The 26256-nt window shown below is 39.7% G+C and overlaps 2 protein-coding genes across 6 annotated transcripts in view; one reads left to right on the plus strand and one right to left on the minus strand.

The window, feature by feature from the left end:
* Positions 1-246: 246 nt before the first annotated feature.
* LOC115439510 (dual specificity phosphatase DUPD1) lies at positions 247-3294 on the plus strand. The gene is made up of 4 exons (XM_030163330.1): positions 247-362; positions 496-703; positions 773-996; positions 2476-3294. The coding sequence occupies exons 2-4, from the start codon at positions 534-536 to the stop codon at positions 2682-2684; spliced, it is 603 nt and encodes a 200-aa protein (XP_030019190.1). The 5' UTR covers positions 247-362; positions 496-533; the 3' UTR covers positions 2685-3294.
* A 507-nt stretch (positions 3295-3801) lies between these two features.
* kat6b (K(lysine) acetyltransferase 6B) overlaps positions 3802-26256 on the minus strand; it is a 37097-nt gene continuing 14642 nt past the window's right edge. For 4 of the 5 annotated variants that reach the window (XM_030163326.1, XM_030163325.1, XM_030163324.1 and 1 more), the window contains exons 6-17: positions 26124-26253; positions 21896-22860; positions 19922-20043; positions 18855-18964; positions 18586-18727; positions 18294-18455; positions 16352-16445; positions 13354-13585; positions 12951-13110; positions 11579-11854; positions 9192-9501; positions 3802-7921 (exon numbers count right to left, since the gene is read on the minus strand). In XM_030163326.1, the coding sequence (XP_030019186.1) occupies positions 5085-7921; positions 9192-9501; positions 11579-11854; positions 12951-13110; positions 13354-13585; positions 16352-16445; positions 18294-18455; positions 18586-18727; positions 18855-18964; positions 19922-20043; positions 21896-22860; positions 26124-26253 (5540 nt within the window). In that variant the 3' untranslated portion in view covers positions 3802-5084. The remainder of the gene's footprint in view (positions 7922-9191; positions 9502-11578; positions 11855-12950; positions 13111-13353; positions 13586-16351; positions 16446-18293; positions 18456-18585; positions 18728-18854; positions 18965-19921; positions 20044-21895; positions 22861-26123; positions 26254-26256) is intronic. The other variant, XM_030163329.1, reaches the window with a different exon arrangement.

Genomic DNA, 26256 nt, shown 5'->3' on the forward strand with positions numbered 1-26256 from the left:
TGCTCACTCCAGTGAATATGGGTATCCTTTGGCAAGTGCAAAGTTTGGATAAGCACGGCTTCCTGCCAGCAGCGGAGATTAAAGTTGTGTGTTTAGAAGTGGATGGCGGCGGGGACTGGCTGGGTGGAAGTTTTCCCCACAGGCGTGAACGTGGCAGCTAAGGTCAGGGGGCCGCCACATCACAGCCCTAAAAATATCCTCCGCATTTGATGCCCGTCACAGAGCGGTTATACAATCTCTGCCCCAGCCAGACTTAAACCCAACCATGTTCTGCTTTTAAGGACTGCTTCACAACAAGCTGCCAGAGTGATGAAACAAAAAATCTCAAGCAGGGAAATGAAGAGCTTTAATCTCTTCTCTTGGTGAGTCCTAACGGTCATGCATGTGAAAAACAAAACAAAAAAAAAATAATAAAATACTTTTATTATCCCTGTCGAACACAGGAGAAATGGAAGGAAAAAGCTAGTGCGGCATTTCTTTCTGTCTCCCCTTAAGGTAATAAATCATGTGTGAAAGGAAGCCACAGTGAGAAAATGGCTTCTCACAAGTCAAAGATAAATGTTACAAAGGCGGCAGAGGAATCCAGTCCAGTGGATGAATATGTCACACCTGGGGGCTATGAGCTGGAGAAAATCCTTAACCGTGGGAGTGTGGCTTATACTCATGTCAACGAGGTCTGGCCTAATGTCTACATTGGGGACGAGTAAGTAAAAAAAGCATTAAATTACTAAACTGAATGAAATAATAGAGGATTGAAATAATATTCTTGCAGGCAAACGGCAAAGGATAAGTATAAGCTGAAGAAGCTGGGAATTACCCACATCTTGAATGCAGCTGAGGGGACGTGGAACAGCGTGGATACAGGAGCTGGTTACTATGGTGACATGGATGTTGTCTACTATGGCGTGGTGGCGGAGGACGTCCCAGCGTTCGACCTCAGCCAGTACTTCTTCTCCGCTGCCAAGTTCATTGAGAAAACACTGAGCAATCCTCAGAGTAAGCAGAGCATATGGAGGTTATAGCGTGCACAGAAATGTAAAATTTCACCATATATTTAGATATAACCATTACCTCACCACTGGTGACCAGCGGTGAGATAATCTAACCCTTTGCATGATTGCAAATGTTACCTACAATAATGTCATCATTTCGTGGTACTTAGTAGGTCTAATCAGTCTGGGATGTTATTTTATATGATATAGTAATTTCCTGACACGTTATGAATTGTAGAATATAGTAGCGTTTAGTTTACATACATGTGAGATGTGAGACAGTCGTCATGATAAATGTGACTCATAAATCAGATTGTTCAATGAACTTTATACTGAATGTTGTAACTTACTGATGTGTTACATATTTCCTCCACACAGATTTGTTTGTTACAAGTTACAGCTAATGTAAGATAAATTTTCTTATTAGCCTCTGGTATGTTTTAAGATTTCCTTTCTAGCATCACTGATTGTGACAGGAAAAAGCACCTAAAAATGCAGGAACATAAAAATTTATAAACATCTAATATTTAACCATGTATTTCAATACATTCTGCAGTTAAAACCTGTCAATATGTAGTGTATGCTAGCAACATGCTGCTAACATAGCAAAGCTATTTAGTTGTGTGGGCCAGTAAATAGTAGCAGTAGTATCTATGAAAATACTTCTCTTAGGTGAGAAACATTAATCAAAATGATAAAAAATTCCTGGTGTGAAAAAATCCATTATTATTATTATTATTTTAAATGATGACACTGACACCATCATTAGCTTAGCTTACCAAACCGGAAGCTTGCTATCTGCTAGCAACCACTAATGACAAACTGCTAACACTAAATTCACAAACAAAATAAGTTAGTTGAACTAATATCATAACATAATCGTTTACTCTTATTCCTTAGATGTAATGACAAGATTCTAGCAGACTTTTCAGTGGACTTGAACCCGGAGCTATTTCTTCGTTTGAATTGTTCACACGGTCAAAACTATGGAATGAAGTTAGCTCATGCCTAGCAAATGCTAAGCTAACATTCGCTAATAAGTCTTCTCGGCTAGCAGCTAATTTTTGACAAGCAATAATTTTCCACTATTAAATTATTCTGTTAAGTTAGAAAATTCAGTTACGTTGATAGTGAATTTTAAGACATTTATTTACTGATGCTAAAGCAACACATTAGATTTCGCTTGTGCATTAAATATACAGCTAATTTACACAGTTATTAGCAATTTTAGATGTATTCATTTTACCTTCATACAGTGGTAACACTGGTTCATTGTTTAGCGGTAATTCAATATTTTAATGCAGTATTCATTTTTTTTCCTAAGTTTTTGTGGATGAAAACCACGTGTATGACTACATATATTTGAGGTGCAGGATTATTTCTTATCTAACTTTGGATATTTGACTTTTTCAACAGATAAATGTCTCCATAAAATGAGCATTCGTCTGTTGATTGAATACTTGTGTGCTTGTTGTCTCTGCAGATAAACTCCTGGTTCACTGTGTGATGGGCAGGAGTCGGTCCGCGACCCTTTTCCTGGCCTACCTGATGATCTGTGAGGACATGACTGTGGTGGACGCCATCGAACATGTGAAAAAGCGCAGACGGATCATCCCAAACTGGGGCTTCCTCAAACAGCTGAGAGAATTGGACATGCAGCTGCAGGAGAAGAAGAAGGATGGATCTGAGTAGAGGTGTTTTTAGGACCCCTGGGGGCAGTCCAGGTCAGATGCCCAATGTAAACACAGTCCAACTCCAGTCAAAAACCCAGGACAAGTCTCAGGTTCTGTAGGCCAGGTGTCAAAAAGGACAGGTCAAGTCTTAAACCAGTCAGGATTGTTAATCACATCAAGTGTTGAGTGGAATATAATGCTTTACATCAAGTCTTCTATAATATGACAATTCTAAAGGTTCAAGTCTCACAGGTGAAGTCAAGTCAAGGTCAAAGGTGACAAGTCCCTTAGAAAAGAACTGAAAAGAGAAACCAAGTTGTAAAACTAATATCCGACAACTCCAAATGTAGTTTTCAGTCATTAGAGATCATTCTGTGCTTAATCTGGTGTAACTCTGAATCTAATTGAGTCTTTTTGAGAAATAAGAGGTGAAAAGTCTGCATGACGCCCTCATCAGGTATTGGAGTTCTAGTAAAATGATAAAATAATCTGTGTAAACTTTCATTTCTTCACAAACTGTACTATATTTTTTAAATAAAATAAGTCGACAAGTCTTTTCAGTGCATGTGGCTAATATTTACATATTCAGTCTCAGTGAATTTGTGTTTTATATATCCTCCTGAGACCCTGGGAAGTAATAGTTTTTTCTTCTTGAAATAAAATGTCAATTCCCATGATGCAATGTTTTTTTCAGATACATTTTTTTTTTATGGAATGTCCTTTGTAGTGACCAATGTATTATTTTTTTTTTTTTTGTTTGTGTGTTTGTTTTTTTAGTAAAGCTGAGAAATTTTCGCCCTGCAGACAACAAATATGTGTTACTGGGTCTCAGAAGGATATTTCATGACCTAAGATGGAGTCATAAATCTACAGCTCCACTACACAATGACTACTGAAAATTAAATATTATGATTTCACCTTAAACAGATGTAAAACAAACAAACATTTAACACTTAATCAGAAAATTCGAGAATATAAGGACAGATTTAGGATTTATTGGCCAAAAAACTTTTAGATTTAAACTTTGCACTGATTTTACATCATTTTCTGCAAACAAAAGACCTGTTTACGTTAGATCTTTCAGTTTATTCATATTCCTGTGACAGTCTTCATTAAATTAAAGGAGAAGAATCATGTACATGGTCAATCATAATTTATTCTTATGCTAAAATGTACAGCATTTTAAGTGACTGACAAAAGGAGAAAAGTCATAAATACAAGAATGTCATTCTGTCCGCTTTTTGTGCACATATCCAGGTATTTCCCCCCTGTTCTTACCAGCAACTCTGTACAGGTACAAAGGCTACAAAAGAGCAATATAAACAAAAACACAAGTACAAGTTGCGTTTTACATGCAATCCATTAGCTTAGTTTGGTCTATTCACAGGCTCTATTGTTCTACACTTCGGTAAAATATAAATCCAACATTTTATAAAGATAGAAAACAAATCTACAGATGGAATGAAAACGTAGCTTTAAAGGCATTATGTAAAATATCAACTTTGGACTAAATTTATATTTCTTTATTGTTATTTGTTATAATCATTTAGTTCTTTTAAATTCTGCCACACTTCTGGACATTTTGAAATGTTTTAGAATTTTCAGGGTACAAACACTGAGATATGCTTTGTTATTTTGACAGAAATCAGTCTGCTTTATTAAACAGAAAGCTGCCTCAAGGAGATCTGTTACAAAAGACTTCAGAATTATACATACATAGCAATAAAACCTCTCAAACCGAACAGAAAACAGGACTAAGTTTACATTTTTTTACATTATTAGAATTAACAAAATATAGTTTCATCTTTCTCCCTGTGGAGGGAAACCTAATAAAGGCCAGATATCTTTAAAATGGCTTGCTATTAAGCACAACACTTGTACAGTACTACTCAATGCACTGTCACTAACAGAGACTGAAGCATGCTAGTTTTCACTTTACAAAATAAGTACAATAATTTAAATATACAAAGGCATGAGTATAGTACAAACTAATTGTCAGCACTGTTAGACAGATACACTGAACAGGTTCAAACAGCCACTAACTCCACTTGTAGCAGGCACATTAAATGGCTTCATTTGAGGCTGCTACAAGACTGCAAGACCACTGATGAAATCTCTACGTCTGAGCTCTGAACCCGCCCGCTCTAAAAGACACATCAGAGACACTAACACTAATTAAATAGATTTTCATCATAATGATGTAAGGCTTCCCATCTGGAGGAACAAAAATACTTTTCAACATTAGCTTCAAAGTTTAATCATTGATGAAAATTTTTGCATTCTTTCCAAGTGCTGCTGCTGGTTTTTAAGTCCTAAACAAATAACAAAAAAAGACACCAAAAAAGAAAACAAGGCCAGATCAGTGCATCTTAAATCAGCAAAATGCACGTGAGAAGAACCAGCTCAGTCCAGCGGACAGTTACCGCCTGATGAAGGGCCCTTTCAGGGACTGCTTGGACATGCCTGTGTTCATGTAACCAGGGTGACCAGCTGGGGTGTACACCATGTTGCCATGTGGTGGAGCCTGCATGGGCTGCTGGGGGTATGGCTGTGTTCCCATCATGCCCATCTGCATAGAGTACTGGGGTGACTGGTTCATGTAGGCATGGTTGCCATGGTAGCCACTGTTCATCATGGGCTGGCTCATGCTGTAGCCGTTCATGGCGTTAAGAGAGGGCATGTTCATGGAGTTGTAGGCCGGCGCCGGCATGATGTTCATGCTCACGCGTGGCATGGTGGCCAGCGTCCTGGACGGCGCCTGCATGGCGACAGTCTGTGGCGGCCGAGCGTACATCTGCTGCTGGTGGTGCGACAGCGGGGCCGATTTGGAACGGGTTGAGATGTGACTCTTGGAAGCCATTTGGGACTGGATCCGCTGCGAAGGCGGGATGCCCATGTTACGCTGCAGCATCATAGGCGGCGGGGAGCTGAGGTTCGGGGGAGGGGTCATGGTGGCCTGCACCTGCGGGTTGGAGACCCGATGGGGGTTCTGGGACAAAGATACAAGGCCAGAATGCTGCGATGACAGCGAGGGGGTGTTTGCATACGATGTGATGGGGTGTGAGGCCGAGTGGTTGAAAGGCAATGAGTGGGGGTGTTCGATAAATGTGTTGGTGAACTGCTGCAGCTTTGCCAGACTGAGGCCTGATGACTGAGAGTAATGGCTGCTGCCGTACTCCCCCTGGGGGTTCATCCGCTCATAGAGGGCGAAGTTGGGGGTGCCAGACTCAGGGATGTCTGCCAGCTGCATGGTGGTGGTGAAGTTGGTGGGCAGGGCGCACTGCGCCATGGACTGCTGCTGGCTGTGCTGACTGTGCTGATTGTGAAGGCTGTGTTGAGCGTGCTGATTGTGCTGGCTGAGCTGATTGTGCTGCAGGTGGTGATTGTGATGGTGACTATGCTGGTTGTGTGGATTGTGTTGACTGTGCTGGCTTAGCTGATTGTGTGGACCGTGCTGATTGTGTTGGCTGTGCTGATTGTGAGGGCCGTGCCTGCTGTGGGAGCTGTGTTGGCTGTGTTGGCTGCGCTGGCTGTGTTGACTGTGTTGACTGTGCTGGCTGTTGCTCGGCGGCCGTTCCACCACCACGCAGCCCTGCGGCGACTTCACGTTGCAGTGCTGCGGCGAGCTCAGGCTGTTCTGCTGAATCATGCCGCAGCTGCCGGGGTTGACGGCGGCCATTTGTTGGCTGACAGCGCAGCTGCTTTGGGCCAAGCCGCTGGCAGGGATGCTGCCATAGGAGCAGCTGTTCTGAGAGGGGCCGGCGCCACAGATACTGCCACCCATGGTAGAGTCGTAGCTGCTGGGGTTCTCGTAGTTCTCCGTGGTACTCTCGATGCTGCCCAGGTCGCTGAAGCCACTGTCAACCACCTGCTGCGAGTGATCCGACACCGACGGCACATCCATCATGGGGCTCGTCTCCATGTTGTGGAGCGAGGGCACGGAGATGGCGCTGTGGTCCGGACTGATCTGGGTGTAGCCGCTCTCCAGGATGGAGACCGCTGGGCTGTTGACGGAGCGGACCGACTGACTGGGGTGCGAGTGTGCAGAAGAGAGGGGGCTGCTGTGGTCTGACTGGGGGCAGTCGTCCACAGAGGTGAGCTGGGGGCTCTGGGCCACATGGGTGTAGGTTTGCAGACTTCGACAGGCCTCCTGGCTCTCCACACAGTCCTGGAACACAGTCTCCTGCTCCGTCTCCTGCGTCAGGGACTGAACAGCTTGGGCTGTCTCTGAGTCGATCTCTGAGCAGATTGGAGGGTCCTCTCTGAGCACCGGACTGAGCGCCGGCCTCTCTGTTGGCTGAGGAGGTGGATGATCTGGACCAGGACTGGGTGCTTCCTCCTCTGACTCAGAGTCTGCAGGATTATCAGAGTCTACAGCTGCTACTGATGCCTCTGTTACAGCTGCAGTGGGTGTTGGTGCTACCGCTGTTTCTGTCTCAGCACCCGGGGTGTTCTCTGCAGCAGCTGAAGGTTCCTCCCCCTCGTTACAGGATATTGTGGAAACCTGCTGACTCATTTCAGAGTCATTGTCTTCTTTTGAATCTAAAAAAGGTGGATCGCATTCAGGTGCTTCTTTGAGACTCTGATCCAGCTCCTCTTTGCTGCTTTCAGTCTCTGCTGTCTTGTTGTGACTCTCATCTTCATCATCTGCATCCTGGTCTTCAGTCTGAGTCCTTTGCACCTCTTCCTCCTCCTCCTCTTCCTCTTCTTCCTCCTCAACATCCTCTCCATGTTGCTCCAGGGACACTTCACCCTCTCTACTGTGTTCCACTTCTTTGGCTGGGGAGTCCTGCTCGTGCTCGCTGTCTTGTGGGTTTTCTTCAGGTGCTTCTGGGAAATCATCTTGGTCCTCGTGCCTGGTGTACGAGGCCACAGGTGAACTAACAGGAGAACACACTGGTGAATCCTCCGGAGAACTGGACTTATGGGAGTCGTGGTCTGCAGGACTCTGTGGCTCAGATGGGAGCCTCTCCAGCGTTAAATCTGGACTAGGAGAGCCCCTTCGCGCTCTGCTGCCCTCCTCCCCTGCACTGACAATGTCCTGCTCTGGTTCCTCTTTCGCCTCCTCAGTGTGGATGTGATGCTGCTCCGCCTCCATGGGAGTTTCAGGGGGAGTGTAAAGGTTGAGCTTGAAGCCCATCTTTCGCTCGTTCTTTAGTCTCCATTTGGGAGGGCCTCGTTTTACTCCTTTGGGCCAGCCTTTCTTCCGTTTCACTGGACGAGGTCTGCTGGGTCTCTTTGAAAGAAGATCAGCTCCTACAGATAGAAAAAAAAATAGATGGTGGTTTTATTGTTTTGACAGAAAATCTGCACAATCTGTCTCCACAGGGTTTCATCAGCTTCCAAGTTAAATTTAAGACTTTTTTTTACTGTTATGAAGTGAGTAAAATTTATTCATGTATTACTTTTCAGAGGCCAAAAAATCTTGAAGTGCCAAAAAAAACCACTGTAAAAACTGAAATTAAGATTAATATAATGCTCATATTACCAGTAATACTAAGAAGATACACAATATACACATATGAATGCAATTTCTGGTCTATTTTGCATGCATACTGTCAAAATGTGAATAATATGAATGATGTGAATATACAGAACAATATTGGGAAATAGCAGGCAATTTTGTTTTTACAGCAGTTCTGTGTTTTTCCGACTTCCCACATGACTCAAATGCTTTTATAGCCAACAGATGCTTAATGTGTCTGGGACAACTCTCACAGGACTTGCACTTAACCATATTAGATGAACGTAAAATTAACAGGAACAAGTTGCACTTTAGTGAGAGCTGCTTTTTGATAAGAGAAGACTCCACAGAAGCCTGGCTGTGCTCTGATTAGTTTAGACTGGCTGCACTGTATGCATTAGTGCTTACTGGTTCCATGTGGATGTTGTTTTGGTAGTTTTGACACAGGGTGAACAATAATTCAAAGACTGAGAATAGTTGAACTTTATGTAATTAAATTCTTAATACAATACATTTTGAAGACCTGAGATTGTAAGAAGTAAGTATTGGATATTATAAATTTTAAGCGAGTGTGGAATATCTGCATTAAGGCCATATTCACATTAAAATGCAGTGTGTTAAACTAAAGAATAACTCCATCCAGAAAAGTAAGCTATTAGACACAATCTGTGTTTTACCATTCATATACAATGTGTCTGTGTGAACAGGAAACTAAGCAGTAGGTTGATTATTTACAGGAAACGCTATCCCAGTGTTACCACAGATGACTTTTCTTGGGTTGACAACGACACTGAATTGTTACTGAATGTAACACTGGTGTATAAGGTCAAATAGGGACTAATAAGATGAAATCATGCAGTGAAAGTGGGCGCCTGCATCATTGTTTCCAATAGTCTCCAACATAGTTTACAAACTAAAACAGTGTTTCCAAAAGTCCATGTAGGGATCCTAAGTAAATGTAGCACAAGTGAGTTTTAAAACTAAAGCTTCTAGTGTGGATGTGGCTTAAGATGTAGAGAAATGCAGCACAAAAGACTCTTAGTAGAGTCAGGATGAAAATACCTTCGCTCCAGTGTTCGAGATTGTCTTTCTGAATGTTTTTCTCCAGCCTCGGGCGACCTCTACGCCGTTTCACCGGTGTAATCTGTGTCTTGTCCTCATCTTCCTCCTCCTCCTCTTCCTCCTCCTCCTCTTCCTCCTCATCCAGCTCGCCCACTCTGGAGGTGCGCTCCAGCAGGGGCATAGGACGCTCATCTTCTGAGTTATCAAACGGCTCGTTGAGCACCTCTGTGGTCTCCGATATGGTCTCTGTTGTTACGCTGCTGTTTATTCTCTTTCTTTTACGCCCTCTCTTCTTCAGCACAACAGATCTCTGTAACACAAAACAAGACGGAGTGAACACATCGATCAGCGTGGATTACTTTTGTGGAAAACTGCAAACTAGGGCACTAGGTGGATGATGGAAATTCATTCAGGCTTTTGAGCTGAATGTAAAATGGTAAAACCACCAGTGTAAGCCTAAATGTTTGAGCAAAGCAGCCTGGTGTGGAAAACCACAAATGAGACAGGCCGAGTGGGCAGAAACCACAGTCTATATTCTACTTTATGCAGTTGTTTCCCACTGCTCTCCTCAAAATCCTTCACAAGAGGAATGTGAAATCAATACTGTAACTAATGCACTAAACAAACTCTACCAGCCAATTCTGTTCTTTTCTGGATTCTATACTGTTTTTGTTGAAAAGGTCTCACTGACATCATGCAGCTGGCTGTAATTTTATCTCCAGCACAAGGGGGCAGTGCCATATAGACAGAACAGATGTGAGAAGCACAGAGGAGGGCAGTAAATTAACCATGACCACTGACAATAGTACAAGGTTTAGCCTGCACAGTGTCGACACCAGCAGTGAAAACACAATCTATTATCTGCAGCTGCAGGCGCACAGGGAGGCTCCAGATGACAAGAGGAAGGCACTGAACCCTCCACTGAATTCATGAATATTTATCAAACCTTTCTATCTCACCCGAATACACAACACGCTCACTAATGAAGGAAAATATCTAATCATATATATTCAATTCTGCTTTGTGCTGGAATAAAACCTCAGATAATCAATGGAATGAAAAAAACAGCTGACTAGTGGAGATGAGTCATGTCAACAAACAAAAAAGCCACGTTTCTGTCGTATAGCAGATATATTTAGAGCTCGATTAAGAAGTAATTCAAATTTAAGTTTCAGTAAAAAAAAAAAAAAAAAAAAAATCTGTAATTATTGCAAACATCATAAGATAATGAAACAATATTAAATAGCAAAAGCATTCTTCTACTGAAGACTGCTGTTACTTATAGTAGTATAGTGGTGTAAGACAATATTACAGTACGATAATTTAGAATATTGTACTGCACTGTTTTGTTCATTTAATAGTTTACATGAAAAGATCAATGGCAGACTGTAATTCATTTTGTGTTTAAGCCCCAAGCTGCTAGACATGATCTTTTGTACAATATACTATCCTTTTTTGGTCTGATATGTACGTTATTAGAGACTGTGCATGTACACGCACCATTTCTGTTACAATCTGAAATGTTTACATCATGTTTGACTATTAGATGGATGTTGAACAGTGGTCATCGTCCCTAATACTGTAATCAACAACAACCTGCCATTTGAATCCAATCCAACAACATAAAACATCACAGCAATGAGGAAACATCATAGTTTTCTGAGATTTAACAAAATTTGATTTTTTGGAGGTTGCAATTCATCCCCATGCATATAGCACTGTGATACTGAATCAGAACTCGTGAATCATGTCATATATTATATTGGCATATTAGTGTTATTTCTGCACAGCCCTAATAGTATACACTACACTGTAAAAACAGAGAAGCTACATATTCTCAAATATATATTGTCTTGTATTAAACAAAAGACTATGTCAGCATGATAAACTCATCTTACTTGTCAGGGTTTCTTAAAACTAGAAACTAGCCTCTAAAAACCATAACGGAAATTAAAATTAGGGAAAAAAATGCCAGAATTGAAACAAGTGGGGCTTTTCACCAGCAACACGGACATAGTTACTCAAGATATACTTGATATTCTGTGGTGTTGCTCTTAAAATAATGAAAACAGTCTTGATCATCTGCTGCAATATTGCTTTTGTTACTGGCTAAATCCTTCTCAATATTAACTGGAATATTGTATTAAGATGAAGATAGATTTTCTTAAAATGAGATTACTTTAATAATGAAAAAATGCAGAGTTTGCCAGACAGATGGCTTTTTTTTACTTTCTTGAAATTCCAGTGTGTTTTTGTGTGTGTATGATAAATAAACTAGGAGAGTTTAAGTCTAAGTATTTGACTTCCTGAAGGATCCCATTTTTCATTTCATTATTATATTGTGTGTTATGTTTATCATTTGCCTGTATTAATAAACCAATAGTCACCTTTCTCTTGGCTGTGAGCATTGCATGAGCTTTTGTGAGGATGGGCGGTGAGCCATCAGAGTCGTCATCATCATCGTCATCTTCGTCTGCTTCGTCATCGCTCACATCCTCCGCCTCCTGGATCCTCCTGGTCCAGGATGACATAGCGCGGCGTTCGTAAGTCCTGTAGGGAACCTTGCAGTGGACTTTGGTGAGCGGCTGCCTGCTGTGTGTTGACATGAAGCCCTCTCTCTCCTCCTTCTCCCAGCAACTGGCCTGTTCCTTCAGCCGCTCCGCCTGGTAATTAAACAGACACATTATCTCTGGAAAGACGCACGCTTCAACATCTGAGCAACCAGGCTAATGGGGAAACAAGAGATTGGAATTAACGTCATGACAAATGAATCACCGCAGGTTCCTCCTGATAATAAGAGCAGCATCCTGATTGGATGTTTGCCCGTCATGGAGGAAATGTTTCTGTTAAGCAACCGTGGAAAGATTGCATTTCATGGAATATTCAGCACTATCAATTATGTAGTGAACTGATTTAGGGCAATTTTGCACAACATTAGATGCCTGCTGACAGGGAGAGCGCTTTGCCTGGTAATGGCCTCTATTTGAACTCCCGGTTAATCAAACAAACCTCCAGTAACAGCTCGGCAGGCAGCTGTACACAAATAACTCCTGCTGTACAAGCAGCCTTCAACAAGTAATATTAAAAACTTTTTAAAACTTTCGATTTAAGACAGTTATTGGTTCTGCTGTGGTTGGTTTTTTTTAGCGTTGCAACATGGTCATAACAGATTTTTCTCAAGAACAAAAATGAAGCTGAAGTTAATGACGCCTCCTGCTATCACATGGTTAGCGTCATCATTTATCTAAGTTTTGAGACTTGTCAAAACCAGATTCAAGACATTTTAAGACCTAAATTTTAGATTAATCGACATTTTAAGGACTTTAGAAAACAGCATGGCTCTAATTAAGGCTATTATGAATGTAATTTAAGACCTAAATCAAGCCTCATCTACTCTGACTAAAAAAAGGGGCAGCTGTAGAAGGAATGTATGTCTTGTCTAATGTTTTTCCCATGATTTCAGCTCCTGTAGCTTCTAAACTTAAATTCCCTCTTAGGATGACACTTAATAGGTACTCAGTTAGCATACTTATTCGTGTATTTTTAGGCTATATTTTACATTATCTAACTTTGGGTGTTGCTAATATATATCCTTTGCAATCTTTGGGAGGGATGTCAAACCAAATGTAAAGATTTTCTAATAATATGAATGATTGTTTTGGATTCAACATTAATATTATGTTTGCACTGTAAGGCCTTTCAGCAGTGCTATAGACTTGTGGGAACCCTAAAATAACTTGTGATATCCATGAAACCTACATCCATCTCTGCCTCCCTCTCCTCCTCAGACAGCACAGCGTTGGGGGTGGTGGAAGGAGTCCATCGCAGGGCATCAGGGTCCACCTCGTTGCGTCGTGGATTGGCCTTCAGCCGCTCCATGTGCCTCTGAATCAATCTTTCTCTTCTGATCAGCACAATCCTGGGTGAGAGTGAGAAAATCCATGTTCACAAACAGTGGACAGAAGGTGATGTGTGGTTAGATACAAGCACAAAGACAAGCTCTTTGGGACAGCAGGTGCACCATGTCCTTGGGGGTGCTTAACCTGACTTACTTCTGTCAATATTCAGCGGCATTAATGGATACGCTGTTAAAAATACCCGCTGGCCTGGATAAGTCAGACAGCATGCACAGGCTGAAGGAGACTGCAGCTCGGAAACTGACCTGCCATCCTGTCTGTCAATCATGCCGAGCTGCTGGAGAGTCGCGGCGATGTCATGTGGACACATCCCAGTGGCCCTGCTGATTCCTTTAACACTGATGTGTTTATCTGGGTGCTTATAAAGGTACTCCAGTATGACACTTTTCCAATATGCCAGGTAGGATAAGCGACCCAGATCTGACAGCGGCTTCTCTGGGGAGCCGGCTTGTCCTTCTTGCCTGGTGAGAAGGTAACCTAAAAAGACACGATTCAAACAAAAACAAAACACTTTAGTCCAGCCACAGGATTATTTCAGAATCCCACCTCCACCACAGATTACATTAGGGCCTTGAAATATGACAACATATATTACAGGCTGACCAATATGTTTTCTCCAGTGATGATACCAACACAGATAATTAATAGGAAACCAGTAACTGATATCTGAAATCCATGTACATTCACAGTAAAATAAAATGTCTCAAGTGTCAAAATTTACTCCAACAAACTCCAACACTAAACTCTGCTGAAATGCCTTAAAGCATAACTTTTAACTCCACAACTAGGAAAAAGTGCAGTGAGCGCCCGGCAGCATTTTTAAGTTACACTTAAAATTTAGATATATCAACAAATTAGCTCCCTTAAGTTTTATAAAGGAAACTAGTAAAATTTAAATGTGTGCTGAAGTTTAACATTTCGAATCAGTGCCTACAGACAGAAAGGCAGTGGCATTAGAACGAATTTTTTACAAATCAAACAACAATGATTCAGATAAGTGTAAAAAAATGCTGAATATCTGTTAATCGGCAGGTCTGATAATAGCTTGACCCCTCGTATATATCATTTTATATTATGCTTCATTGTTTATTTGGTTGACTTGAAAATCACACTCCATATGACAATATTTTTTGTCATTTGGACGACGCCGTGGTTCCAGCCACACAGATCTCTTTACATTTATCTACCATAATTTACTTTTATGGGAATACTGTGAGTAGTATGTAGACATTTACTTTTTCTGATGAATTTCATACTAAAGAATAATTTAGTTTGATTAGTTTGTTGTTTTTTTCATTGACTATCTTCCATGATAATCAGATGGTAGGAATGAATAGCAGCCTGTAGGGCTGTGTGATATGATGACAAGAGAACAGCATCATTTGGTACTATGCTTTACTGTTTATCTCATCCTGTCATTAATCATACAGCAATATTTTTGATGTTTTGGACTAGAGTTGACTCTTTGACTTCATGTCTTTGCGGCACAGACTAAACTGTTTAGATACTACCTAAGCATAGAAAAATACCTGTAATATTCGTTTCAGTATCAGTATTTACTAAGTGAGTATCACTAGTATCTATATGTGCAGAACTCACACATAGCTTTTGTACATTTTATTGACAGATGACTTCAGCTGTAGCAAACAGGTTTAGTTTTTGCACCAACTGATAACGTTATGGCAGTATTTTTTTTTGTCATTTGGGTGACTTTTCATTGTTCCACACTGGATGGATGCACAAAAAGAAATATGCATGACAACAACACAAACAAACATGATACAAAGAAAACAGGACGCAGACCAGGGTAGTTTAGAACAGGAGAAGACAAAAGAGGAGCTTGGATTGAATAAGACACATTCAGTCATACAGATAACGTATTCATACAAGGCAGTGACTCCAAGCCCTGGTTGGTATTTCACCTTTAAATAGTAAAAAAGTAGCCGAGACAATCAGTTTTCCTCTCCTTCAACCTCAGTCAGTAGCTGTGATACATGCTGGCAAGGGCGACAAAGGAGGTTGACAGAGGAAACAAAGCGACGGAGCGAAACAGAGAAGCAGCTGGATGTCATTGCTCACAAGAGACTGTACTTAGGGGAGATAACGAACAAGAAAAAAAGCTAGTACTAAAATGTATCTGTGTGTAATTAGTTTTATAAGCAGCCCTGTCAAGGGTCATCCATTATGAGCCGCATGAAATTAATTAATGCCTTTTAATGTGCACCCACTACCGAGAACTAAACAAGCAAATCTAATCACCAAACACTGAACACATAATATTCCAGTAATCATGACAATATTCATTACTAAAGCTAAGAAGAGCAGCCTGTGATAACAAACACTTAGCAGTGAATATTCAAATAAATTAATTGAAAAAAGTCATATTTCATTTCATGTCATTTTACAAGTATATTACCATTAATAAGGCAAAACAAAAGAGCCGCACTGAGTGAATGATGATGTGAAATGGAACATTTTTCACACTAATGCTCTGCTCTCACAGCTACCTGAGACAAACTGTTCCTCTAATACAATCCAATATAACAGAAAATCTTAATCTAAACAACTTCCAGCTCCAAAGCTACATTTTCCAATAAAGCCTTCAAAGAGCTCAGAACTCAGCTGTGTTCAATCTCCCTTAATCCCTGTCTTTGTTATCAGCACACTCTCAATATCACAGATCCTCTCGCATCTCTGTGTCTCAATGGCTCCCAAAGTGAACAGGAAATCAAATGCTCCATTACCGCTCTGCCGCCCTCCCCTCCCTTCGCCTCGCACGCTCCTTCTCCTTCTTCTCTTCATCACTTGGCGAAGAGAAAACTCTTGAAAATAATAAAAGTGCTCTAATGACAAAAAAACTGCCTGCCTAAACACAGAAACCCACTCAAGGCGGCAGCTGTTTTCATAAGTGGACCGCAAGGCTTTAAATATTACATGACATAAAAACACAGAAACACCTCATCAGATGGAAAACAGAGTAAAAAAGCTCTTCAGGTCAAACGCTAACAGCCACCACATAATGTATGCAGCAAGAATGTACTGTTTCTCACTCCTAATCTTCAGTGATTGCCTAAGCACTGTACATGAATGCTCTTGATTAGGCCACTTCAAAGCCTTAACCAAATAACAGCACCTTGCCACAAGCTGCAGCTTCACCCCTTAATCTGAAATTGTTTGTAAAAGACAGAAAGAAAAGTACAAAAAACTGAGTTCAGTGGTCTAAAAGAGCATTAAGGAACTTACTGAAATCAATAAGGAACCTTCCAAATCCTTGCCTTTGGTACTGAGGCATGATCATTATGCAGGAGACATTGTACTTCTGCTGGCAAAGCTTTTCCTGAGGGAAGGAGAAACAGATCAAGTATGTCAGAGCTCTGCTGAAGCTGGCAATTTACTGCACCTGCCATTGTCCTTGTCTACAGCGTGCACGTGCACATACACATGCATGCACGTTCACACAAGAGGACACAGGATTTCACTGAACACGGTCAATCTGTAGTATCACTTCCAGTACTGATGTACATTTATTTTTCATTACATGATTAATTATTTTTTTCCACACTGCTTTAAAGTGCTTGTGTTGTTTGAACAATAGTTCAAACCCCAAATATGTTAAATTCACAATGATAGAAAGGAAATTCTCATATACGGATGCTGCAGTTAGACACAATTTATTTATTTTTTTGGCTCATTAATGATTGATGAAGCGATTACACAAACTGCTGTTGATGGACTAAAGGGCTGGAAATTTTTTAGATTAGTTAGCTGAACCATAAAATAATAAAATCCCTGCATGCAAACATCAAACAAATGTGCTTAAAGTTACAAGGCATCGAAATCTGGTTTGAATGTTAATGTTGAAGCTAGCTGGCAGCACATTTTAATGCTTTATTTACCTTTGGCCAATTAAATACTTTATGTTTCAGCGCATTTTATACTTTTATTTGAAAAACTAGGAAATGAACCAGTATTATAGCTGTTTAATTACAATACCAAGCAAAAAAAAAAACAACAGTATTTCCTAAGAAATGTAGAAGAAATGGACAGATACTTTAAGTATTTAGGTTAAGGATTTTTCCTAGATAGTACCATAGATATAGGTACTAATAGTACACTGGGAAAATACTCCACTAATAGTAAAAGTTGAATTTAAAACCTTACTTAACTAAGACTATGGCTGTCATCAGCAAAATGTATTTAAAGTGTGAAAAGTCAATGCAATGAATGTGAAGTAAAATGGTCCCTGGTAAAATTTTACTCTTAAATATGATGTTTTTGGATTCATTTCATGGCTAGATTAATGTGAATGGTTCATTTTACTCCATGTTGAATGTTGAGCTTAGCTGTTAGTAGTAGTAGTAGTAGTAGTAGTAGTAGTAGATTATTGTATGTCTGTAGTGTTGCTCTCATGTAAGAAAGACTCAATAAAAAATATTTATGAGCTCAGAAAAACAGGCCTGTTTTTGGCAAAATGACGTTTTCCAGTGAATCTACGACGAATTTTTAAGACTCAAAGAACTTTTTCAACCCATAATGTTTCATCCTTCAGTTTATCATAAACATTGAAGCAACCCTTTGTGGACACATTGTTTTCACTAGAAAGCTGGAAGATAAAAACTGTGTGATCTGAAAAGGGACTAAAGCACAATAAAAGTATAACATTTGCCTCTGACAGATACAGTAAATGAAAGTTACATTTCACACTGTTCAACAACATATATCAACAACTTTGAACTTTATTGGAAGGAATATTAATGCAGTTTGGACGAAATGGATTAAACAATAACATGATTTTCCGATTTTGCCAAAGCTGGAACTTGTCCATTATGACATGACAACCTTGCTGTAAGTCAGAAAAAAAAAAAAAAAAGCCTTATGGATGCTCAGACCATTATTAAAACAGTCCTATATTTTAATCATGATGTCTCCCTGCAGCCAGAAAAAAATATTTCTTTTTGAATTATGTATTTTTTAATACATAACATGGTGTTTTAATTACAGAAACTGTATTTTTTTGGGCTTTTAAGACATGCAGATAGCTGAAGTGAAGTTTAAGTTCATCATAACAGTCTTGACTTATATTTCACTGCTTAAAAATGCACAAATTAGAGTGAATCAGTGTGACTATTCAGAAATGATGTGCGGTACTTCTTCATTTCCCTTATAATCACTCTGTAATTCTTACCTTGGAGAAATAGCCCACAAGATGACAGCCTTTCTCATCATTCTTTGTAAGTATGTAGAAGAGGAAAGGCTCCACATCATAATACAGGGTCTTGTGATCCAGGAAAAGCTTGGCTAACAGGCAGAGGTTTTGGCAGAATAGTTTGCTGACATTTCCATCAACCTAAACACGGAATAAAAGGAGCATGAGGACACTGTTCAAACAGTCCCATTTCTCCCTCCTCCCTGAATCCATTCAGTGGAATCTCATGCAGCATACAGTTATTGCTTTATTGCTGTAAAGGGAAGCTAACCTCAAATACAGAAAGGTCGTCCTTTCTGTAGATTTCATTGGCTGGCGGGTGGAACCAGCCACACTTCTTTGTGTGTCTCTGGAGAATGTTTTTGCTTCTCATGTACTTCAGACAGAACTCGCACAGATAAAGCTTTTGTAATCTGAAAGAGACAAAAGGGAGAGCTGGGGTTTTAAGAGGATCCTGAAAAGGACTTTTAAACAAACCACAGCTCCATAACACAAGAAACCAGCTTCATTTGTTATTTGAAATGTGCCAGAAGACAATACCTTGAATATTCAGGTGGGTAAGGCGACGAGTACCAGGTCTGTATCTCATACTTCCCAAACTCAATGATGGCAGGGTATCGCATGGAGTCACTGTTCAGAGATCCAGTTCTCTGAGAAAATAAAATCCAGTTCAGCATTATGTGCTTAATTGATTTTTTTTTTAGCCCGAAAATGAGAATGTTATAGAGGCAATTAGCTTAGCGTAGCAGTGTGTGTCCAAAACAGACACCTCTAAACAGTACTAATGAACACAGGGAATCTGCTTGTTAAATCCTCATTTAAACGGAGATTTTAAAAGGACAGTTCGGAAAAGAGTAAATTAATATTTGGCAAGAAATGCAGCTAATTAATTAATTACAAGTCAAAAACAACTAGTACCACCATTTCTTCATCAGTTTACACATAGCAGTATCTAATGTCTTCATCTGCTGCCATTTACATTTAATGGCAAGTTTATGTTGCATTTCATCACATTTTGTTTTTTCAGATTGTCAAACTTTTCTAACGCCAAGCAGAAAAATTTTTGTTTTCCAGTATCCCCCTCTTAAAAAATCAGAATGTGAATAAAAATGAACTTGTGGTGAAATTATTTCATGACAATAAAGAGCTGGATGGAGTCATTTTGTAGAGTTTTGCTGTTACCATAAAACTTCAGCCAAAAACTGCAGAAAACCACTGATGAAAGTATGCACTGTTTGCTCTGAGTAAAAGTGAATTCATCCGCTACTGAAAATAGATCCAAACAAACACACTACATTCTCCTGTTTATTTGTTGAAAACTACTCCCAGCTGATTTGGAAATTACAGCTTTATTTAAGAGTAAACCAATAGAATTTGGAGTCATTTTTGTAAAATGGAAATGTGGATTAAATGGACTTGGGCCACAGTGGATTAGGGGTGTAGGGATTCTCTGTGTCCATGGTTTGATTCATGCCTTACTTTGTTTTTTCATATTAAAGTGTTGCAAAATATAGACTTACACATAGTTGTTTTTTGTGTTTTCATTGCATGTGCAGAAATATATAGTCCAACCAGCCTTCTTCTTAATTTTTTCCACTTTTTCTCACCTGTGCAGCAAGTTCCTGGACACGAGCGAAGGTCTCCATGTCTTCTTCTGTGACATGGTCTCGAGACATGGCTGCGAATTCTGCCCGGGCCTCCTGCTTCACACGCAGCTCCCCGTTGTGGCCTGTTACAGGCACAATAACACAACATCAACACATCAGATAGCACATCAATTCAGGCCTGTTTGAAGCAGCCGTGGCTGAATAATCACATAAATGCATTCTATGCAAATGTGCTTATACTGTGAGTACTGCTGCTGAGCCTGTTTGAGGCTGTGTCTCTGAGGAATTTCATAATGTATCATCTTTGCATGTTTATATGAAAATCCCTAATGTAATGAAGTGAAACTAAATCACTCTAATTGCGTAACCACTTTCATGTGCTTAGTCATCCACCAAGACAGTTTCCCATGAATTAAGAAGCAGATGCAGTGAAGGGAGCGAGTGTCGACATGAAAAGCAACTGATGTCGGAAAGCAGGCAGTAATTTTATGAAAGACATCAACACCATGACTTAACCACCAAAACAAAAACCCATTACGAGTGGAAGTGATGTGTCATTAACATATTTATGGAAATGTACTGCTGGAATAAGTAGTGTTTGTGCAGGATATTGTTAAAACCACTTGAGAACATATATCCGTTACGTGTCTTTTTTATATAACTGTGACTTCACTCCTGAAGACAGTGAAATGTAAGGGTTACTGCACTTGTGGCTGTAATCATCGTGTCAGCTCTGAGTCAGCTTGGGTGGGTGAATCACTGGATTGTATGTGTCTTAATGACCGCTGGAAGTGAGGTTGAGTGGAGACAGTGATTTCAAGAGTGAGGGTGGGATGGGTGGAAGAGCGCTGATGTGACTGCCGCCTCTGCTGGGTAGTGGTCACTACAGCAGAGGGTCAAGGACAGAGCAAGGAGCAACATGAGGGGGTTAGTGGGCCATGCACTATGACAAAAGCCAACGGGCAAGAGGATGGAAGCCACGTAAAGTCCGCAGCCAAGTCAAAACGCAACGAAACTGGGTTAAGAAACTAAATGAAGTCAAAAAAGATTAGTAGGCTGTTAAATGTTGACGCTGTGTAACGACATATCGTGTAAAAATGCTGCATTGTGTAACATCTGGACAAATTATAACACATTCTCACTTCATAATATAATAATATCTGTATTTTGTATGAATCTGTCACATTTTGTAGAACAATACAACATTTGAGTGGCATATGCGATACATTTCCCTGCATTTCTGATTAATTATTTTTTACCAAACACAGGAGTTACCCTTTATTTTTGATGACATTTTAATAATACTGATATTTTGTGCTTCCTATAGCTCAATAAAATGTAAAATACAACCTGCATGTTTGTTACATTATATTTCTAATGAATCTAGGTTTAATTTTTTGGTTCTATCACTCAGGTCATTACTGAGATAGTAGTTGACTCTGAAAACCACAAAATACAGTAACAATATTAGCTTTATCTTATATTTATCTTATATATCAAATACATTTATCTAAAATATAGCCAAAGTAAATAACTTTATGTCAAAATCCAAGCTGAAAACTCACACTTTTCAGAGCTCTGTTTTCAAAGACTTCAGCTAATTCAACATGCAGCAGCAAAGACAGAGAGCTGCTAAAATAACCACCACAATATGTAGCAATTTATTTCCAAATGTGGGAAAATGTATTACATATTGCATTCAGGCTGTTTATTGTTACAAAATGTGGCAGATTATTATAAAGTGTGGGTGTTTTTACAATATGAAGTGAAAATTTATTACATTTTGTCGAGTTACTACATAATGCAGTGTTTCTACCTAATGTGTTGTTACATGCTGTCTTCTCAAAGAAAAGATTAGCTCTAGTCTAGAAAAAAATAACAACTGCGAGTGTCAAGCTTGAAAAAAAAACAAAGAAGAAGCTCAGAGGTGTGGAGACGCAGCAGGTCTTGGCTGGAGGTTCGAGCCTTGCTTACCATGATTATTCTCAGGCTTATTTCGTCCGTCTGTCAAGTCTCCCTTTCCTGGTGAGGGGGCTCCCTTCTGAGGGCTCACTTTATACCTCAGCCTGCCTAGCATCCTGTGCTTTTTAAGGAAGGGGTTACGTTTGAAATGACTGACCATCTTAAACGGGTGTCCTCTGGGTCGGCCAGGCCCAGCAGATGTGGAGTGTAACCTGTTCTTACTAAACTCATTCTTTCCAAGGCGCTGAGGCCCCGCTTTGGACGCTGGGGGCAAGTCCTGCTTATGGTGCATACGCTTTGGTGGCGCATAGCAAGGTAGTCCCTTTTTCCGCGACTGTCCCTGAGTAGTAAAAATGTGTGAGAGTCCGTCAAAAAGTCCCTTAAGTTGGCTGCTACTGCAGAGACTACTCAGGGAGGGAACACTAGACTGACTGGAAGAGCTCTGGGGGGAATTAGCGGAGGTGGAGCTGCTGGACACCTGCAAAGGAGGGCTAAGACCCGGCAGCGTGGGGGGAGGAGGAAGTGCAGAGGACAAGGGGCAGATTTTTTGAGTGGGGTCGGCAATAAAAGCAAATGATTCTGGTGGCTTGGCCAGTTTGGGTGGACCCTTGTTGTCCCTAGAGCTTAACTGTTTGGCGGGCGAGTCTACGAGTACAGCTCGCGAGCGACGGCCCACAGGGGAGGGGGTAAAGAATTTGGAAAGCCCATCGATAAGCCCTTTGGTTTTCTTGTTAACGGTGAGTGTAGCTGGGGTGGAGGTGGGCGTGAGGGGGGGAGTGGTGGTGGGGGTGGAGGTGGTGAATTGGGTGGCGTCGACCGCACAACAGGGGTCTGCAACAGCCAATCTGTCTCTGGCGTCCTTCACAGATGCAGCATGACCAGATGAAGGTGTGGAACAGACGGTAATCTTTTGACCCCTACCAGGTGACCCCCTTCCTCCAAGTGCTACCATCGAGCCGTCACCACCGGTTACAGACCTGCAAAGACAAAAAACAAAAATCCTACTGTAGAATACTGGACTGCAAAATGACATGCATCTGTCAGTTGTACGATGTGGAGGACAGGCCATTACTAGTCAATGCAGAACACCACACATCACTAAAGACTACGATTAAAAACTTTAAGGCCACAATTATTACAGTAACAGTTACAATTCTCTATTATAATGGCTAGAATGGTTTACATTCAACTGCATAAAACTGGATGAAAATAATAGAAATTACACTTTTGATGACTTTTTGACTGGCCCTGTTTTAATGACATCCTCATTTCCTCTTATATTATGATTTAATGGCATCTGAGTTATGAATTAGCACTTCCAACAGGTTATATTATAATACCTGACTGATCATTTTGATGACCTCTACTGACACTAGAATCTTGGAATTTGTTGCAAACTTGCAGCTTATTGTGTATTTAGCCTTAACATATCACATGCACAGATACAGTACAGTTTTTGGGCTTTTTTAAAATCAATTTTATCTTGTTATAAATGCATTTGTATATTTCAGTCAGACTTTGTATAGTTAACATATTTTACTAATCTCTGGCTGATGAAATTTTTGTTGACAAAGCCTAAAAGGCACAGAAAACTAATTTTATTTATACATTCCAAAGTTTCATGTCAATAAAAAGCTGTTCTTCTTCAGGGTTTTCTCTACCATTAAGAGACTTAGGTGCAGCACCTAAGCTGAAGCAACACTCTGGAGAGAAAAGATACCATATTAGCCAGAAGAGACAGTTTTTTGTTTTTTTTTTTGGAAATAAGCTTTTTGTTAGTGGGGGTTGTGTGTTGGCTTCATCAATAAGCAGATTTGTTTTGCATTTCTTTGAGCTATTTTCTAAATACTGTAATAATATAGTTAAATGCAGAATGTTCCATCAAACACCAACAACAAAAAGTCACCACAGGAAATAAGTTCTTCGCAATCCTAGGGAAGATGTGCAATTGAGGTTGGAAGTTTATGTGCACCTTGACAAAATATGTTCCAATGCATTAATTTATCACACCTCTGAACATTACATTTAAATATATACATATTCTATTCATTCATTTCATTTAGCTACTGCTAGCAACTACATTATATTGAGAGTGTGAAATTTAAGAATAGAGAAAAATTTCAATTACAGTGTTTATGTATTTTATCACTTTCTTGAAAGGTCAAAAGTTTACATAATATCTGGTGGCATTTGGAGTTTCATCCATTCGGCTTAGATGTAAATAAAGTTCAGACTTCAACTGTTACGACTGGTATTATTTAACTATTATTAGTTTTATAGTCGGATAATAAGGCGTACTTAAAGCTAAACTAAAATTTCCTGTTTGTGACCGTCCTAGTATAGATAAGTGTGCACCATACCCTAAGATCGATGAAGAGTTTACTCAATCAGAGCAGCTTTACACAACAAAACACTTTTTGGCGTGGAAAAAATGCCTTCAAAACATTGTGGCACTACCAAAAGGTGCTGATTTAGAGACTTTTGTTGATGCTATTATGACCATAACGTATATCTGCTGTGTACACCACCTAAACAAACACTTGCATAGAGCTGAGAGCTGCAGAAGTCAGTAAGATAAATACCCTTAGAACTATCATTTAGAAGGAATGTTAAGCATACAGCCTTTAGATCACAGAGTATCTTAGCTCATTTACACATTAATAGACTTTATTTCTTCTAGAGAGATGCTTAAAGCTTATTAGCTGAAGGCCACACAAGATAACAGCTCCTTTTCTGCAGTATAGTTTGATTTCTGCTGGAACAGGAGTCGGTTACTAGTTACTCGTTGACTTCATATCATCAGCAACGTGCTACTAGCCTGCAGAAGTTGTTGAATTTCACATTAAGCTTCTCCAGTTTTGCCCTTCAAGCATTAAGTTGAGCTGTGTGGGAGTGAATACACTCTTCACACATCTAATTCAGCTGTTACTGCCAGCTGGATTTCCGTCTACTTCGTCTTTGATCACTTTCTTTACAGCTTTGTGGATGTCTTCCATGAGAACTTTATGAACCATGCACCCAAAGGAGACTAAATGCTTAAAAGAGGTCGAATATAGCTTGAATTGGAATGTTATTGCAGAAATGTACTGGATTTATTAGGAGTTAAGACCTCGTGATAGACTGATCTGCTCCATCAGAAGCTACTGGAAGCAGTGGTGGACTGTAGGTACTTATTCAAGTACTTAAGCACCAGTTGGAGGCACTGGTACTGGAATATTCCATTTTGTGTAGCTTTATACTTCTACTCCACTGCATCTCAGAAGCAAATATTGTACTAGAAATAATGTTAGTTACTAGTTACTTTCCAGAATCATATAAAAAAAAACAACAACTGATAATTTATGATGCATTATTTTACATTAATCTACTAATCAGTATACACAGTAATTAAACTGAGTTCCACTGTTACCAACTTTAAATAGTTAAGGACACACGAATGCAGATTAATACTTCAATAATTATAATGCAATAATATATTCTGAAAATAAGCAATTTTGCACTTTTATTTGTGGTGATAAACTGATGCTAATGATTTTGTTTTTTTTCCAAGACAGAATTTTATCATAAGTATTTTCATCCTTTGTTATTGTTTACTTAAAGCACAGTATGCATTTTTGCCTGTCAATCAAAACAATTGCAGGCAATTTAACTGTCAGACACTGCAAATTCAACACTTCACTTTGTAGCTTTCATAATACATAAATTCTTAAATAAAATACGTGACTGAACAGTCATTCAAAGCATTTCACTATGAAGCAACTCAATAAAACGTCTTGCAGTTTTATCCACATCATGTTTAGTGACATACTGTCTAGTCAATTTATTTTATTTCATTCTAATCAAATTAATCAAAGGAGACATTAAACCATTGGTAGGAGACTAAATGAAATGTAGTAAATCATTAGGAATGTTAGATACAACCCAAGTACACAAGTAAAGAAAATAAAATAAAACTGGTCAAAACATTTTATTCTGGAATTGCTACATACTGTGCATTTAAGTAAACAATGAGAGCACTTCTATTGTCAATGCACATAAGCCTTGAAATTAAATATGAAAGTCAAATTATGGTATATGATGAGAAGGGGAGACTCCATTATATTTCTTTTTATGTTTGTTTTTTCTTTAGGGAAATTCTAAGAAGTACTACACGCTTTTATTAAAACGATGTAAGCATGAGTCACAGTACCACATATTCTTCCTGATTAAACAGTTCATATTCAGATCTCTACTGACTTACATTCTTTGTTTGAGCTTATTTCTGGGCCGTCCGATTGGCTTTGCATATCGACGTTTGATCTGATCAGCTTTCTTGTGCAGCAGTTTCTTCCCATTCTCCTTCGGCCTGCACACTTGGCAGATCCAGGTTCCTG

Source organism: Sphaeramia orbicularis, chromosome 19 (assembly GCF_902148855.1).
Source record: "Sphaeramia orbicularis chromosome 19, fSphaOr1.1, whole genome shotgun sequence".
Taxonomy (NCBI): Eukaryota; Metazoa; Chordata; class Actinopteri; order Kurtiformes; family Apogonidae; genus Sphaeramia; species Sphaeramia orbicularis.

Coding starts and splice junctions, on each gene's coding strand:
- LOC115439510 (XM_030163330.1), top strand. CDS start 534: ATGGCTTCTCACAAGTCAAAGATAAATGTTACAAAGGCGGCAGAGGAA. Junction 704..772: donor AATGTCTACATTGGGGACGA/GTAAGTAAAAAA, acceptor ATATTCTTGCAG/GCAAACGGCAAAGGATAAGT. Junction 997..2,475: donor AACACTGAGCAATCCTCAGA/GTAAGCAGAGCA, acceptor TTGTCTCTGCAG/ATAAACTCCTGGTTCACTGT.